Raw genomic sequence first — 18,219 nt, 5'->3', positions numbered from 1 at the left:
CTTTAGGACAAAGACTGTGAATAGCAGTGGCTGAGGAACCAGCACATTGACATTGCTGTTACTTCCATTACTGGTGGAACAATAACCTTTAACAAAGGTGTGGGCAGAAAGCAAGGATAGCAATATCTTTATTCATGTTTGCTAAATGTAAAAAAAAAAAAAAAAAAAAAAAAAAAAGAGTCAGAACTCTGATTCCTCACTTCCTCAGCATTTCTTAGCAGATAGCAAGTTTCCTGACATTTCTGATAAAAACCCACCAACATAGCAGCACAGTGATACCAAGTCTCTGTCAGGCAGCAACTTCCATGTTCAAAGAAATGAAATCCAAAAGTGTTTTGTTTTGAAACCTGCCTGCTCGTAAAACCACTGTGTTGTGATCTGCTTAAAAGGGTGACAATGAGTCTTACATAGATTCACCCTTCCCTTTTTTTTTCCCCATGTCCAATGCATATCTCAAACCCTAGCATTTTGTTTAGCAGTTGGTCAAAAAAAAAACAAAAAACCAACACATCAATCTCACAGGGGAAAAACTTCAGTTATATCACAGATGGGAACACCATCTTACACCCATGTTGCTTCACAGATCATAGTGTCATTGTGCTCAAGCTTTCCACTATGATACCCTACTGATATAATATGATATTTTGATTGCTTATTAAAGCCTCCTGTGACTGTGATCATAGCTGGAGTGAACATAAATTGCACAACAACATGCAGTTCATCTCAAAAGAATAAATGAAAACTATTTTAAAAGCTCTGTTCATCATCTAATGATGCCTACCTAACAAACAAAAGGTACATATGTAAGCTCAAATAGTTGTGACAAGTATGATTTTAAGACCTTTATCAACAAAACACCTGCACTTTGATATCTTCAGCTGATTAGAAACCATACTTTAGAAAGTGTGAAAAAGATTGGGTATCAGGAAATGCAATCACTTTGCTGAACAGCACTTTTATAAATATTCTCACCTCAAATATCTTTTCTCCATTTACTATTATCATTTTTAGAAATCACTTCAAATATTCATAGAAACCACGTTAGATGCCACAATCATTAGCCCAAGATTCTCCAATTACTTTACATCAGAATTCTGTCAATCTTCACAAAAATGAACACATTTGAGTCCAGAATTTATTCTAAGATATCAGGCTCAATTACAGAGTTATATATTTGAATGTATATTTCTGTCATGGATTCTTAATTTAGTTGAATTAATTGCCTCAGGAAAAAAAAAATCAGTTTTATATCTATGCATTTTAAAGGACTTCTTTTTTTTTCTATATGTCCCCATCACAATCTGTAGTTGCAGTAATCAACATCAGTGACACCTATGATGAATTTCAACATCAAAATTTAAATAAGTTGTAAGGGCACTCTCTTTTCCAGAGTAAAGAAATCCATATGAACAAGTTCCCCCATAACTAGCCCACACTTCAGATGGTTTTACAAATAGTTGTATTTGAGTGCTGGATCTGAGAATGCTAAACCATGAAAAACGGGGAAAATCTCTCATGCATCATATTAGGTAATATGAAAATATTAGGAAATACGAAGTTCATGTTACTAAAATCTCCTGAACTTCAGGAAGTCTGTTATATCGTTTATTCATTTGTCAGATACCTTAATTTTGCCCTAGGCAACCAAGTTGTATTTTAAACTTAAAATAGCAAGAAACATTGAGAATTAAATAGCTGATAGCCTTTTATTTTATTTATTTATTTTATTTCATTTCATTTCATTTCATTTTTTTTCTAAAAAAATAAATAAATCTATGTTCTAATTCTTTTTGACTTTTTAAAATATAAATTATTTATTAATCTCTTTGGCATTAGAAACATCATGCCAACTGTAATATAAGACTTTGGAGAAATTATAGAGTTTTAAAAATAATACTTTTCACAAGCTTCACACTTCCTACTTGCAAAGTCCTGGAGATTCCTACAGAATGAGCTAACGTTAAGGGTTTATTCCAACATACGACAATCAGGATCATTCCTCTGCAGCAACAGAAGAAAGAATAAAAGGAAATTTCCAGAAGAATCACTAGAGACTATTCCACCAATATCATTTATGTTTTTTTGTGTTTACATATTTGCTCCCTGTACTGTAACATGGGAAAAGGATCCTTCTCTGCTGCTTTGCTCCATCCACAGTGATCTGCCTTAGACTAGGAAATTCTCTGCATCTTCACAGTGACTCTGGCTACCATGAACTGCGTTTTCTGCAGAGGTAACATAAATACCAAACCAGTATTTCTTCTGTATTGTCTTGGTGAGAAATAGAAGGAAAATTATGTATATGCCCTGGGACCAATGAGCAATCTGGGGAACAAGGAGAGAGGTGGTGCACAGGGACGGGGCTGTATGGACACAGGATGGCAGTCACCTGTAATCGTTTGCACCAGTGGAAATCCAAGTCAGATATGAAGATTAAAAATCTTCACCATAGAAGTGGTTAAGTATCAGGACAAGAGATCACATACGCTGTGGGATCTCCATCCTTCAACATTTTCTAAACTTTCAGCAGTGACCCAGTATCTTTAGATCTCTTCTGAAGTAGTTTCATTTATTCTGTTCGTTTTCACAGATTCCTTATTAGTAGTCCACAGATGCCTACGTCTCCATATGTCACACTGAAAACCCTTGTTTTGATGTTCTAATGAAAACAAAGTTTGATCAGACTTGACTTGCTTTGCTAAACTATCTTTTCTAAACGCAGAAATTTTCCCCTAGTAGTCTGTGCTCTCTCTGCCTATCTCTTTTTCTCTCCATTCACAATTTCCCCTTGAATAAACAGCCTATCAACTAACATCACAGATAATTTCTATGTAGTAGAATGAGACCTCTTCTCAGTCTATTTTCATGTAGGAAAACCGAGATATCTTTTTTTCCCTTAAAATACTGAAAAATTGGAAAAATCAGCTACTTGGCAATATTAGACAGGAATGAGGAATTCCTATCTAAGAGGTTTATCTTTTTTTATTAGAAAGATAAGGCATTTAAGTAGAAATTGATATGGAAAAATGTATACATTTATAGAGAGAGTGAGTTCAGAAATCTATGACTCATTCTACTTATATGAAAGAACAGAGGAACCATTTTAATTACCTGTTTCCATTTTCCCATCTTGTGCTGCAGGCCCATCAGGAATTACACTCTTCACCTGAAGAAACTCATCTGGCTCATCCCCACCAATGATGGTAAATCCAAAACCCATGTTGCTTTTCTTAAGAGTTGTGCTGAGGAAAGTTCCCTTCAGCTGTGATGCATCACGGGTGAAGAGTGGTTTTTCTATATCAGTCAACACAAACAAGAAAGACAAAAATTCTGATCTAGTCCCAACACAGCAGGGACAGCAGATAACAATATCAGCTGGCAGTAGGTGACAGTGTATGAAAACAGAGGAAATAAAGAGTGCAGGCATTCCAGAAAAAAAAAAATATATATATTAGTGAGTTTTTATTTTAATACAAAGCTTAAAAAGGGTTTTTATCTATGGCAGATCTGCCACAAGTAAGGAGTTTTAAATATTCTTTCATATTGGAAATACATTTGGAAGTGGATATTGTGTAGCTAAAATAATTACAGCAGTAAAAATGATATGTGAGGTAATCTTAAAACCTCTTTCCTAACCTATAAATTCAGCTTTGTCTACAAAGTAATACATTCTGCACAATTTCCCTCCCACCCGCAATAAGAGAAATATCCCCTGTATATGTCATGCCATGTGTTTAAAGCCGGTGCTAAATATTAGCTATCTTTCCTCTCCAAGCATGTGGGATTCCATGCCTCATCTGGCCGCTGTGATGGTGGTACCACCTTCGCATCCCCTTGCCAAGTGCCCCGGTGTACAGTGCGGGTTGCCAGGGGCTCCTGGTGCCTTGTTCCCATGCTTTGCTTTGTGAGGAAGGGTAGGAGGAAGGTGCAAAGGTGGTGGCTTCCACTTATCTCGCTAGGTCAGCAGTGGTCTGGTGGGGATGGTGGGACATACCGTACAGCCCGCATGTCCCAGTGGGGCCACGCTGACACTGGGACAGATCGTCCACACTGCGGGACCGCTGCAGAGCGGGGTGCGCGTGGGCAAGTTTGGGCCTAGGCAGGGTTGATGAGGAGCTGTCTACTGTCACAAAGGAGAAGAAACCTCATTCTCTGGCTGTAGCCTTATGTTTAAGTTCATTCGTCTCTACCGGTACTGTCTGCTGCTTACACAGCTCATTGTAAGCACATTAATTTTCACATTACCAAGAGGCTGTATTCTTGTAAACTCCTATAACACAGTGCCTGAGGCTTTTAACTTAATTGATGCTTTCTAGATGAGCTAGCTTAGAAACATACCAAACATCAATTAGCGGTAATTTAAAGAAAGTACAATTAATTATTTCAGTGTTGCCAACCTTGGGTGCTCAAGAGAGAGTCACACATTCCCAAGAATAGAATTTATGAGTTTATTTAGAAAATTACTTTGGGGCTTTTATTGTGCTTTCTGTTTCTTAGCCTTTAGGAAACACTAGGGTCAACTTGTCACTTTTATCTGCAACTCTGGAGGTTAGAGTTTTTAGGTGGCTCCTGAGTCCCACAACTCCAGGAGTTGGAACTTTTAGAGGAGAAAAAAGCTAGGAGGTAGGTGATAACATTGTGAGGACTGGCAACACTATTATGTCCATCAGACTAGGACAAAATCATTGTCATGTAAGCAGGAGAGCAGGATCTTTCATCTTAACTAAGATAGGCTGACATGGTACTGTACCTCGGAAACCTTGGGCCTGCATAGGCTTTGTTCCAAGTTCTGCGTTGGGCATGTTATGCTGCTGTAGCTTCCTTTTTGCTTCTAGGACAGGGTTTTCAAATTGTGTTCTTCTATTTATGTGGCTGGAAAAAATTTGGTTTTGATTAAAAATTGGGTTCAGTTGGGGAAAATGATTATTTTCACAGTAGGATGTTGTATGTGACTTAGGTGCATGTAGTTAGATAGCGAAACAGTCATGAAACCCCAATGGGCCTGAGCATGTCCCTTATACTCCATATAATTTTGGCGGGGATGAGAAATGCACCATCTATGCGCATCACATAATGAACAGCACTGGAAATTGTCCTATCATTTCAATATGTTGAACTCTGCTACAGGTAAATGGTTTTGATCTATGGGACTGCATATTAAATTGCAGTATTGCTGAAGCATGCTACAACAACAGTTTTTCATGTCTTTAGTACAAACATTGTTCTGTGCATGATTCAAAGGGACTGAACCAATTTTTTTTTTCAGTATTATTGATTAGCTGCAAATAAAATTACTTAATCACTTACAGAAAATGTAAAGCCTGACACCGGCTTTTAATGAGTGTTTAATGATCACTGCTTAAAAAGGAAATGTATGTAGCACAGGAAAGTGACTGAAAATGAATTATTTTTAATTCTATGTTATATATCTGCTAACCTGTACAGAAAAAATGGGATGTTGTAGAAACTAAGTCAGATGGTAGATTAGAAATATACATATAAATAATGAACTACAAGAGAAGTTAATGCTGTAGACTTTTTTTTTCTTGATATATTACATTTCCTATAGCTGGTCAATTAGCACATCTCTGTCATTACACCACTAATTTTCTGCATTTTGTTTAGAAATACTATCTTAACTACTTACCGTAATCATACCTTAGATTTCGATTCTTTAATTTAAAGCATACATTTTACCAATCAACAAGTAATCCTACAATCCCTTGACATTTTCCACACTTTTTTTGAAGAAGGCAAAACGATTTAGTAGGTGGCACTGAACAACCCCACAAGACAGGATCACGACAGTATCACAGTTGAGAAAAAGGGTTTTATGCTGCAAATGTTGTCCCAGGGAAATAAATACATACGTAAAAAAGGTAAGTTCTCAAACATGTCTCTCCTTACTTGTTCTTACTGAGTTACTCTATACTGAGTTTTTCTGAAAATTCAATCCTGATCCTGGGCTTTAAGCACTTGGAGAGGTGACCTAGGAACTTTTGAAACTGAGATGCTAAAAGGGGTTGAATTCCTTCTATTTATATTGAAACAACCTTTTATGCCCAAACATTAAGCACTTTTCAGGTCCCTCAGGATTCAGATCCTAACACTGCTTCAAACAAAATAAGTAGAATTGTCGCTAAGAAGGAGTTGAGGGAAAGCAGTAAGTCCTATGAGAATGTAATACACTTGGAAAACAAGGATTCCTGCATTGAAAAGATTTTCAGTCATGTAAAAGTATATTTGATTTAATGACAGGGAAAATATGTGATAAAATCTGGAGTTGCTATTTTGTTAATGTGGCTATGTCTCATTCAAGTGGTTGCTAACTCACTCTCTTGAACTCTAAAATTTTGATTAATAGCTTTATAAATTTTATTATATGCTGCAGAAAGAGAAGATTCCTTTTGTTTCTTTCATTCTTCAGACTGGCTGTTTAAGATCGCAGGCTTTGCTTTCCTAGTCTTTAAACCATGCTGTAATTGTCAGGGTCTTCATCACTTTTGTCTATTGCAAACCTAGAAATGTATGTTGGAAGGGAGAGAAACTTCATCAGTTAGAAATGGAGGAAGACACGACTTACATGCATTAAATGATCATAGGGTAGTTATGAACTACTGATACAGGCCTGAAAAAGGTAGTATTCGTGCTACTACCTATCATGTGATGTATTCCTGTACTATAAAGGAAGTACTATTTATTTTTCTTTGCCATTAAAAGAGGAACATGCGAAACATCATGTGAAATACTAGATAAAGTTCTGATCACCCAATCAAATAAAATGAATCCACAGCAAAGGTTTTACATGAAGACCAGTGAAAGAGAGTATCCTACGATAAAGCACCAAAGGAATTTTGATTTTTTATTCAAGTGGAATGAATGCTGATATATGATTTCATTCTATGAAAATATTTGCAAGTAAATAGTAGAATATATTAAAGGTGTCAGGATTTCAGTCTTGAAATCTGTAGTCTTCTTACAAGCAGAAGTGTGAAATTATGAAACAGCTTCCAATAGAAGATATGGGGTAAAATGTCTAGCTTGTTTTATGATGGCATTTGATAACGTTGAAAACAGGTTTGCTACATAGTATGTTGAGTTAGTTTCCAAAACAAAGGGATCAAGCACTATTTTAGAGGCTTTAAAGTGTTTTACCCCAGTTCTCAGCTGCCCTTCCAGAAGAGCATGGTTCTCCCATAGCTTTTGTCCAATATAATGCAGACATAATGGCTATTTCAGATCACACTATACATCTGCATTTAGGACTTTGGAATATTCTTAGTGCCTTACTGTAACTGCAGGGCACATCTCAATGCCCTATATTACAAATTACATGTGGTTCTTTGATTAAAAAAAGAGGTATTTTAGCCAGTATAGGATGTGGCCATAGCTCATGGAACATCCTGTGGTACTGACATGACAGCTAGAATTTCTTATCAGCTCCCTCTTAGCAGTTTCTAGTTGCAGTTTAAGTTGCAGTATAGTTTATTTAGACAGAAATGTCTTCACTAATGGCTATCTTGAAAGTGGCCTTTTTGTCCTAACATATCAGACAGGAAGACTAACAGAGATATGAGGCACCTCAGGGTGTTGATGCAATCTTAATAATTCTTAACTCCAATTGATTCCTATATTTTGACTGTTTTATAGTAGTGCCAGTTCTAAAGCACAATGTGAAATTTCCAACAAACTCATACAACTACATTAAATATTAAGTCCAAAAGGAGTTAGAGAAAAGAAAATTATATAGAAAATTGGTCCTTTTTGTCAGTCAGTTACACTGGATTTATGCTCCTAGACCGATGAGACAAGAAGCACCTCTCTATCAAGCAATTTTAAGCGCTCTACAGCTCCACGACTAAATCAGAAAAATTGCTACTGATGAGTTTAGCTGAGAACGAAGTTATTAAGCTAAGTAGTTCCCTTGAAAGGACATTCTAGCCTTTCATCTAGCTCCTTCAACTGCATACAAAATAGGTATTACTAACCTAGGCCTTAATAAGACAATCTAAATGTCAGTTTTAGAGATGGTTACAAATAAGTGCTTTGGTGTTTAAAATAGATTTTAGATGTGATCCAAAAGATGTATAGCTCATTACCCACAGTATGTAATTCAGTGAGCATTTCTTTCTTCACTTGAAAATTTTCTAAATACCTAAAGTTTCTCTTCTGATGCTGTCTAGTGCTCTTCTTACCTAAACATTCCATCTCCCCTCTTCTCCTAACTGAAGTCCATAATGAAAACAGAGGGCTGCATGTGACCCCAGAGGTAGGCACTCCTGGAGTACACCTAATACATACCAGTGAGATAAGACTTCTCAAGAAATTGCAGAATTTTTTTTTTTTTAATAAGACAGATCTGGAGAAAACTGAGAAAGATGTTGCTATCTAAATGTTGTTTTTTCTACCATTACCATTTTCTTTTCTTTTTTTGTGTTCCTGATTCGACTTTTCTTCCTTTATTTTATAAAATAAATATTAAAAATAAAAGACTAATCCAAAAATAAAAATAAAACTCACTTCTTTTAGTGCTGTAGTGACCATATAGAAGAATCATGCTGCCTTTTGTTTGCTTTCTGGCCCCCAAATACTTGAATATCTCTCTGCAGAGAAGAAGGGGCAGTCAATGCTACTGACCCTTGTTAGCCCAGAGTATGCTAGCTGGGGACAACTCCTTGGTGGTAGGATTTGGTTTGGGGCTGCATTTAGCTGCAAGGTTGAAATAGTGACATTTGTGTCACAAGGAGGTATGGTCACCACAAAATATCACGTAAGACATAGGAACCATTCTGCCAGCTCATCACTGAATGTGGCCAGGCTAAGTTTTTTTATGATGGTGTTTCACATTACAGAATCACAGAATCACAGAATCGTCTAGGTTGGAAGAGACCTCCAAGATCATCTAGTCCAACCTCTGTCCTAACACTAACAAGACCTCCACTAAACCATATCACTAAGGACTACATCTAAACGTCTTTTAAAGGCCTCCAGGGATGGTGACTCAACCACTTCCCTGGGAAGTCCATTCCAATGCCTAACAACCCTTTCAGTAAAGAAGTTCTTCCTAATATCCAACCTAAACCGCCCCTGGCGCAACTTTAGCCCATTCCCCCTCGTCCTGTCACCAGGCATGTGGGAGAATAGACCAACCCCCACCTCTCTACAGCCTGCTTTAAGGTACCTATAGAGAGCGATTAGATGTGCTTAAAACAATTGATATACTTTCTGTAGAAATTTACATGTTTTAATGTATATTTAAGTATGCAGATTTTAGTTGATGGCCATGATATTCTCAGCCCTGCCACAATGGTAGCACATCTAAGCATATGCACCAGGAGGAGGATTCTAACCTATTCATTTTTTCAGCTATTTTAATGTACAGTTGTTTATTAGTAGTTTGTGGCCTAAAACCCACCAAAGTAATTCTGAGGATCAGAATGCCTAAAAGACAGACATTCTGATGCATAATTTGTTACTCAGTCCTCTTTACATTCATATTTTTTTCAGTTATGAATATTTTATAACAACAAAAAGAAAAACTCCTGAAAGAAGTTTTTCTATTTGAGCAGTAACAGGTGTTGCCAGAAATCATAAGTGAAGGAGGTATATTTTTCCAGAATAAATACCTGTATGGACAATTTAGCTGTTCTATTAAGGAGGCCATGTCAGGAAATTGAACTTTGCGTTGTAGTTAATCATCCTTAAAGGGGGAAATAATTTTTTGGCAATTAGAATGCTGAAAGACTCAATGCACTCTAATAACCACATTCTCTCTGTAGCCTTGCACAACTAAGTGCTGCTAGTTCTTAGTTTATAAATTAAGAGAAAATTGCATGAAAGTTAACCCACGTATAGCAAACACTTCTCATTTGTGTCAAATGTCTACACCTTACAAATCAAGCTTGGATTCGCATAACAAGGCAAATGAAAATTTTAATAATGTCTTGAACTTACATTCATGCTTGATTTATGAGAGGAAGTTATACCAGGGACCTTATTTTATAACAGAATTTGCAAATATGGTGTGATAAGTCATTTTAAACTTTGATAGCCTTCGAGGTTTTGTTTGTTTGCTTGATTTTAGCTGCTTCTTTGGTCACAGGATACTGGAGTTGAACATGTCTGGCCCTTGTAAGGTGAAACAATGTCTCAACTGCATTGTTCTTCCTTACAAATTTCCCATGGGATACACATTTTTCAGTGAGCAGAGTACAAGCCCTTCTTTTGCTGACAGCTTTAAAAACCTGCATATAAAGTTGGACTGGAGTTGAATGTGTGAAAGTTCATAACCTAGCTTTCCATGGTTTACCCACTTTTATGATATAATTAAGAGAGTTTATTGTTATCTGATTTTATCTAGCTAAAAATGAACTCATCTGTTGAATACTGGTAATAAAAACGGTGTAACTGCCACTTTTTAGAATGAAAAATTGGAAGCAATTTTTGTTTCAAACTTACTGAGCTCAAACAGCAAATTAAAGTACAACTACATTTTACTGACTATAAAACTCCTTATGAACTTAGAACTGCTGCAGTTTTAATGCCACCCTGTGAACATCCATTCCACTTCTAAAAACCTCTGAGCCTACAGTAAGTTTGATATACTTTTTCACAAATCTTGTCTGTGGTAGGATGAATAAACTTGGCAGTAACAGTCTTGAAATATATAATCACATAATAACATCTGGGCCAGGTGCCTTGCGTCTGTTTACCTGTGGATGGACATGAAATGGAGATGAACATTTAAGTGTGAGCCCCACCAGAGCCAAAATGCCTTGGGCTGCACTAACAACAAAGTGGGGCTCAGTAAGAGATTAATACACAGAAGTTGCATAACACCTGTTACTCACCAAAATACACTGAAAACCACCGGGACAGAAGACTCTTACTCACACCCAGCAGCTGCATAATTGTATTTGCAGAAATCTTCAGGGAGGGATTAAGTACAAAGAGATACGTGAACTCCAACCCCTAACTACTCTGGGGCATCGTAAAAGATCTCAGGCATAAAGAGAGTAATTTGATGCTGTTACTTAGGGAGTTCAAAAACTTACCTTTTGGTTGAGAGAAATAGGAATCTGAATTGACTAAGCTGGCTTGGGCCAAGCAGGAGAACAGATTGGGCTGCTGGCTTTTTCACCTGAGGGCACGGAACCATACAGGGGGAAAAAGCAGCAGAGCGGATGCTATTGCATTTGGAGAATGCGACAGAAGGACTCAGTGGGGCAGTGGCCAGACACAGTTTCCATTTGTTTGTTTGCTTTGAATGAGGGCTAGGGAAAGTGATTGGGCACTTACGAGCTGCTACTGTTATAACAACGAAGAAAGGGTATCTTAGAGCTACCTCTTCTAACCCTCCTGAAATAAGATTTTTTGTTGTTGTTGCTTTCGTGATCTCTCTATCCAGCTCTACCCTGTGCTATTAACTGCTACATATTCTGAGGTCTGGAAAATCTGCAGCTCCATTATCTGTCCAGAGTGGTCCTGCAAAGTGTTGGTATAGATTCAAGAGACCAAGAGAACGATGTGACACACAAACTAATACTTTCTATTTTGTGTGAAATCTCTAGAGTAAATGTACTGCTTTGTGTTAGGATCTGAAACAGATTTTAGGTCAGGTACCATCCTCTGTAAAGATCTCTCTTCTATAATAAAAGGAAGTAATAGACAGATCTTTCTCAATGCAAATAGTCTTTAAATGTGCTGTCTGCATAGAGATGGGGAGTGCCTTTTTCAATCCTCTGCTAAATACTTTGAGTGGCCTTTGATAGGAGAGAAGAGTGGGAGTAAAAACTGACCACTCTGAGAGGGTATCACAATTTGAATCTACATTCACTTTACATAAATCTGATTGACTGTGTTAATCTAAAAAGCTTAGAAAATCATCTATCTGATTTACCTATTTTATGTAGTAACTAGCTGGAACAGGTTCTACCTATCAGTCAAAAAAAAAAAAAAAGCTTTCTACTGCCCTTTGCAAAGAGGAGTAAGAATGGCCTTCTTTCCTGTTCCACAACTAAAATAAAATATGAAAAATGAAAGCAATGATTGTGCTATGAAAATAAAAAATATACATTCTCTTATTTTCAGGTGCACTTTTAAGTACAGAATAAAACACAACATACAAAGAATTTTACAATGCTGAATATAAATAACCTGCCTTCTGGTACAAACAGTGAAGATCTGATTTGCAGAAGGGAAGGACAACCCAGAAAGGGATCTTAGCTAAAATGATTATGCTTTGCTTTTATTCGTTGATTAACAAGATCTGTACCTCACTGGATATCCAAACCTTATACAGACTATACAGCAATATTTCTTAAATGAATACAATCTTGGTACAAGTATCAACTGGATTGTTACCATGAAATCACACCCTTGAGAAACAGAGCAATTGAATGACTGAATCACTGATTTGAGACACACTGGATACATTTGGCCACATTAACTGTATTGATGACTGAGAATTCCTGGTATACTTTCATTTTAACATGTCAAGTAATTGTACCCACGTCTTGCCAACTAAGCACAGCAGAGGATACTAGTATTAGGTTATGACATATTAACAGCAACTTAATATTGAACTTGGGAACTTACTCAACATAATAAGTGCCATAAATGGGATCATCAATTTTCTCCCAGCCATATGGAAGCTCTGAAAAACAAAGAGTTATCTGTCTCAGTAAATGAATTACAGAATGCTAAGATTTCTGATAGTGAAATAGTGGATCTTTGCTAGGTGTTGAGGGAAATAACTGGATAGTGAATTCAGACAAAATCAACAAAGCAAATGCAAAATATTGAACACACTCCATGGTGGCCACAAGTAGTAGTAACTTGAAAACTGGCATGCAAACAAAGATCTCAGTCTTGAGAACAACACATTTGACTGAACAACTTCACTGTTCCAACAGCTGTGCCAGCCAACAACAGTAGCATATCTTGTATGACATCACTGCTGGAGAAAGAGGGGGTATTCTGTTTTTTCAAATAGGTGTACACACAAACACACAAATACAAGTGCTTTGCTTTTTGAGCTCTTTTTTTTTTTTTTTTCATTGCTATGAGTCCTAGAAAAAATTGGTCTCGAACAAATGAAAAGAGTTTGCCTCCTGTCTCTTAATTATATTAAGCATGTCTAAATGTTCCTGAGAGATTTGTCATATTTATCTTACTGTCATGACAATTCCATGGCCTCCAAAGGCATGCTGCTGCAAAGCTTAGCTCTGTATCTGGGACATCACAGTACATAGAAGTACACGGAAACACAAACTGAAATAAGATATTTTCAGCAACTTTCAGCTTTAAAAGTAATTGAATTTTACAGAAATAGAGAAGACACCTAAAACACTCAGGTATTAACAATTAAAATATTAAATATGTTGATTTCATGGGCTTGAAAGTAAATCTGTATTAATGTACAAGCAAACACGCATAAATGAATGTACATCCATAAATATATCTTATTATCACTCACACCGAACACTTAAAATTATTACAACACCAACAGAATTTCACCTAGGGTTTAAAAAGCACCAGACGGTTGCAACAAATATCTCACTCAACATGAAGAGAATAAAAACCTCAGTTCCAGATGGAGGAAATGTGCAAAAAGATGGACATACCCATCAGGCACAGGTATTGATTTCTATGCAGTTAAGGACTGGCACAATATAGAATCACATAATCACAGAATCATAGGGGTTGGAAGGGACCTCGAAAGATCACAGGGTCCAACCCCCCTGCCAAAGCAGGTTCCTTAGAGCAGGCTGCCCAGGTAGGCGTCCAGACGGGCCTTGAATATCTCCAGAGAAGGAGACTCCACAACCTCCCTGGGCAGCCTGTTCCAGTGCTCCATTACCCTCACTGTGAAGAAGTTCTTTCGCATGTTGCTGTGGAACTTCCTGTGCTCTATCTTGTGGCCATTACCCCTTGTCCTGTCCCCACAAACCACTGAAAAGAGGTTGGCCAAATCCCTCTGTCTCCCCTCTCAGTCTTCTTTTCTCCAGGCTGAACAGACCCAGGTCTCGCAGCCTTTCTTCATAGGGAAGATGCTCCAGGCCCCATATCATCTTTGTGGCCCTCCGCTGGACTCTTTCCAGGAGATCCCTGTCTTTTTTGTACCGGGGAGCCCAGAACTGGACACAGTACTCCAGGTGAGGCCTGACCAGGGCAGAGTAGAGGGGGAGGATCACCTCCCTTGACCTGCTGACCATGCTCCTTTTAATGCATGCCAGGATCCCATTGGCCCTCTTGGCCTTGAGGGCACACTGCTGGCTCAAGGTCAACCTGTCGTCCAACCAGGACCCCCAGGTCCTTCTCCTCAGAGCTCCTCTCCAGCAGGTCGTCCCCCAGCCTGTACTGATACGTCCGGTTGTTCCTTCCCAGGTGCAGGACTCTACACTTGCTCTTATTAAACCTCATTTGGTTTCTTCCTGCCCATCTCTCCAGCCGGTCCAGGTCTCGCTGAATGGCAGCACAGCCTTCTGGCATGTCAGCCACTCCTCCCAGCTTTGTGTCATCGGTGTACTTGCTGAGGGCAGACACTATTCCCTCATCAAGGTTGTTGATGAAGATGTTGAACAAGACCGGACCCAGCACCGACCCCTGGGGAACACCACTAGTCACAGGGATATATATATTATATATATATATATATATGGATATATATTCCACTCTATACACGGAATGGTACTGAGATTCTACAAATAAATTTGATTCTGGAATTCCTTATCTCAATATTTCTTCCTTTGAATTATAACTCAGTTATACTTTTAAAGTCACTTTTTGGAGACAGTAAGAGTATGAAAGAGTAAGAGTAAGAGTATGAAACAAGATAGACCAGAGTATGAAACAAGACAGACCAGACCTGATGTAACTCATACTGAGCATGGCCATTAAACTGGCCATAAAGAAGATGACATATATATATAATTTGTTTTTTTTTCCAGTGACAATGTGAATTGACAATTACTGATGTGCTGTAAAAAGCTAAATAAGAAGGTAAGGAACTCCACAAATTTGGAACATAAAGCTCAAGGACTTCCTTAACATTGATACTCATTTTTTTCTATTATGCTCAGAATATTGTTAGCACTGAAATCTTCACAAACCTGCACTCTGAACTGCTTTCATCGGGGTTGCTTTGTTATTGTCACTTCATAGGAATAAATGCTGCATAAGTTATTTAAACAGGCAACAATCACAGAATGGTTGAGGTAGGAAAGGACCTCTGGGGGTCATCTGGTCCAACCCCTCTGCTGAAGGATGGGTCACCTAGAGCAGGTTGCCCAGGTCTGTGTCCAGTTGGCTTTTGAATACATCCAAGGATGAAGCCTCACCAACCTCTCTGGCCAACACCTTCAAGTGTTTGATTACTCACAGAGTAAGTCTTTTCTTACATTTAAGAATGATTTAATGTATTTCAGTTTGTGCCCTTTAAATTTTATCATGTCACTGGACACCACTGAAAAGAGTCTGGCTCTGTCCTCTTTGCACCCTCCTTTCAGATACTCATAGATATTGATGGGACTCCCCTGCGCCTTCTCTTCTCCAGGGTGAACAGTAAGAGCTTCCTCAGCCTTTCCTCAAACCAGTCTCTTCATCATTTTCATGGCCCTTTGTTGGACTCTCTCTATTATGTCCATGTCTCATACTGGGGAGCTCAGAACTGGACACGGTTCTCCCATTGTGGCCTCACCAGTGCTGAGCAGAAAGGAAGGATCACCTCTCTAGACCTGCTGGCGATGTTATGCTGACTTCTGCCCAGAAGGCTGGTGAACTGCTTTTCTGCAAGGACACATTGCTGGCTCATGGTCAAGTCACTGAGCATTAGAAAGCCTTGGTGTTCCTGTTTCCAGACCTGCCCAGAACTTCAGTAAAATCTGTAGGAAACTGCCTCTACACTGGTTCTCATAGAGTCCTGTACATCCTGGGACTAATCCATAAGATGTAATTCATAAGTAGTCAAAAAGAAAGATGCTGATGCGCAAATCTGTACTGCCCCTGTAGTAAGTTTCATTCCTAGTGCATTCCTCTTCACGATTTAATATGAAAAATATGATGATGCTTTTACCAAATCCTATGACATGGAATAAATACAAAGTATTAGTTTAAATACTATATGCATATTTTATTTTAATGTAATATTGCAAGGCTTTCTTCATCTAATTAACTTCATGTTGTTTTCATGTCTGGCAATCTAAAATTACTTTCCCTTAGAGAAAAGTGCAACAGACACCAATAAATTCCATACATACTCAAAAATACACAAGCATGTACACTGACACACGTATACAAATGTATGCATACACCCCTTTCCCAAAGTGAGTTAGTTGATGGAGCTTTTTTCAACAATGAAACTAAAAATATAAAGATGTTTTGCAAAAACATCTTTGTAGGTATTACCTTTCTGTAAATATATAAAGTACACAGATGCAGAGGATATATTTTATTTTAAATATTCATGAAAATATGAAATAATTTGAGGATTTACTATTAACCTGTTGGTCTATTTTTCCCAAAAGTAATGATGCATAACATTGTAACAGTTACAATGAAAGAACTATTGAGAATGCAAATGGCAAATCCCATTTTCTAGTGTAAAAGTCTGTAAAAATTTAATGAATTGGAGATACTGTGGCGAACCCACTTTTAAATGCATGGGTGGAACCACTGATTATCTAATATCATAAAATAGTCATGGGTTCAAAAGAAAGGAAATAAAAAATACCTTGGTGTACCATGATAAACTCCATGTAAGGCTATGCTCGGATTTTATTTTTTTCCTTTTGAGATGTAGCCTGTAAGCTATGTTTAATTAAAATTCTGTGTAGACCAGTAAAATAAAATAGCTAGAACACAAACCCCAAGCCTTCTCCTGAAGTATTGCAGATAAGGTTAGTGGAGTGTCGTTTACTACACGGCTTCTGCTGAAAGAATCTTCTGCTACATTTGCTTTCAGAAGCAGTGTGATTATTTTTCATTAGATTAAATAGTGGCATCTATTCCATTTTTCACTATTGAAATGAAAGATTACAGGACAGGAATACTTTAATGCTTCATCAAATAGGAAACTAAGTGTTTGCCAAATTGGGGGTGAGGGCACTGCAGTTTCTCTTTTTCAGTTCACTGTGCCCAATGATGATCATTAGGGATGAGAGTGAACAGTAAACATTTATAAAAGAGAATTGTTATAAAACACTTTTGAAAGAGATTACTGTTGGCCACCATGATTTGAATTGGGAAGGGAGATGTAAATTATAGCTTTCTCTGATATTCATTTGATAGCACTAGCACAGAGTGTTCATGTATAATTTCTGCAGCCAACAGTTTCATGGTTACTATGTTATGTCTGAAGTCTTCATTTTCATGAGCTTAACACTTGTGTCATTCATGTCTTTCAATTCTATTGATTCCAGAAGAATTTCTCTGTATAGCAAAAATTTTTTTCTCTTCAGTATCTGATATTGCATTCACAAATATCTCCTCATATCATCTGGTGGAGGCCCTGTTCAGGAACATTTGTAAAATCACCATTTAAAAATCAGTAATAGGTTGTGCTGCATTTGGTAATGCTGATACTACAAGTGGATGGAAAGGCATGTATGTATGCTCCAGATTTCACATTTCATAGTTTATCCTTTACCAGAGAAGAAGAATCTAGCTAGCACTGCAGCAGTCATCCAAAAAAAGATCAAAAAGGCACAGCTGACACTCAGATACGTTGCTCAATATGCATCTGGGCAGGCTTTTAAATGCAGAGTGAGCTGCATTTCTAAAAGTTAAATGCCCAGTGGTAGCAAAGGTCCTTGCAAGAATGAAAGAAGGAAGGAAAGTAAGAAGGAAAAAAAGAAAGGAAAAATTAATGTAAACTCAAGCAGGTCATTTTAATAATCAATGGCAGTGCCTTCTCATCACAGCCTGCTTATGCTAATTGTCCAGATGCTCTTATTCTGCCTTCTGAAAGCTGTTGTATTTCAGAACGATTTTTGATGGTGCCACTTAATCTTCTCTGGGGATGGAGGAAGGAATACATTTTGGATCTCGATGTGCCAAGATGAAAAAAAAAAACACCATATTAACCAGAATTAATTTTTCTGAAGTTTATGTATTACTAACCACATTAGAGAGTCATAAAAACCTCTCAAGGTTTCAGAACAACAACCAGCATTGTGTCATTACCCTACTGACACACTGGAAAGAAAGATGAGAGCATAT

The 18,219-nt window shown here is 37.6% G+C and overlaps 1 protein-coding gene across 3 annotated transcripts in view; it reads right to left on the bottom strand.

Annotated features, from left to right (window-relative positions):
- MAGI2 (membrane associated guanylate kinase, WW and PDZ domain containing 2) overlaps positions 1-18,219 on the bottom strand; it is a 776,112-nt gene that overhangs the window by 155,620 nt on the left and 602,273 nt on the right. For all 3 annotated transcript variants that reach the window (XM_035549439.2, XM_050708167.1, XM_050708168.1), the window contains 3 exons: positions 12,598-12,655; positions 4,751-4,872; positions 3,112-3,294 (listed from right to left, as the gene is read on the bottom strand). In XM_035549439.2, coding sequence (XP_035405332.1) covers positions 3,112-3,294; positions 4,751-4,872; positions 12,598-12,655 — 363 coding nt within the window. The remainder of the gene's footprint in view (positions 1-3,111; positions 3,295-4,750; positions 4,873-12,597; positions 12,656-18,219) is intronic.

The sequence above is a fragment of the Cygnus atratus genome, chromosome 1 (assembly GCF_013377495.2).
Source record: "Cygnus atratus isolate AKBS03 ecotype Queensland, Australia chromosome 1, CAtr_DNAZoo_HiC_assembly, whole genome shotgun sequence".
NCBI lineage: Eukaryota > Metazoa > Chordata > Aves > Anseriformes > Anatidae > Cygnus > Cygnus atratus.
The sequence above is the reverse complement of the archived record's forward strand: the minus strand, read 5'-3'. Positions and strand labels throughout refer to the sequence as shown.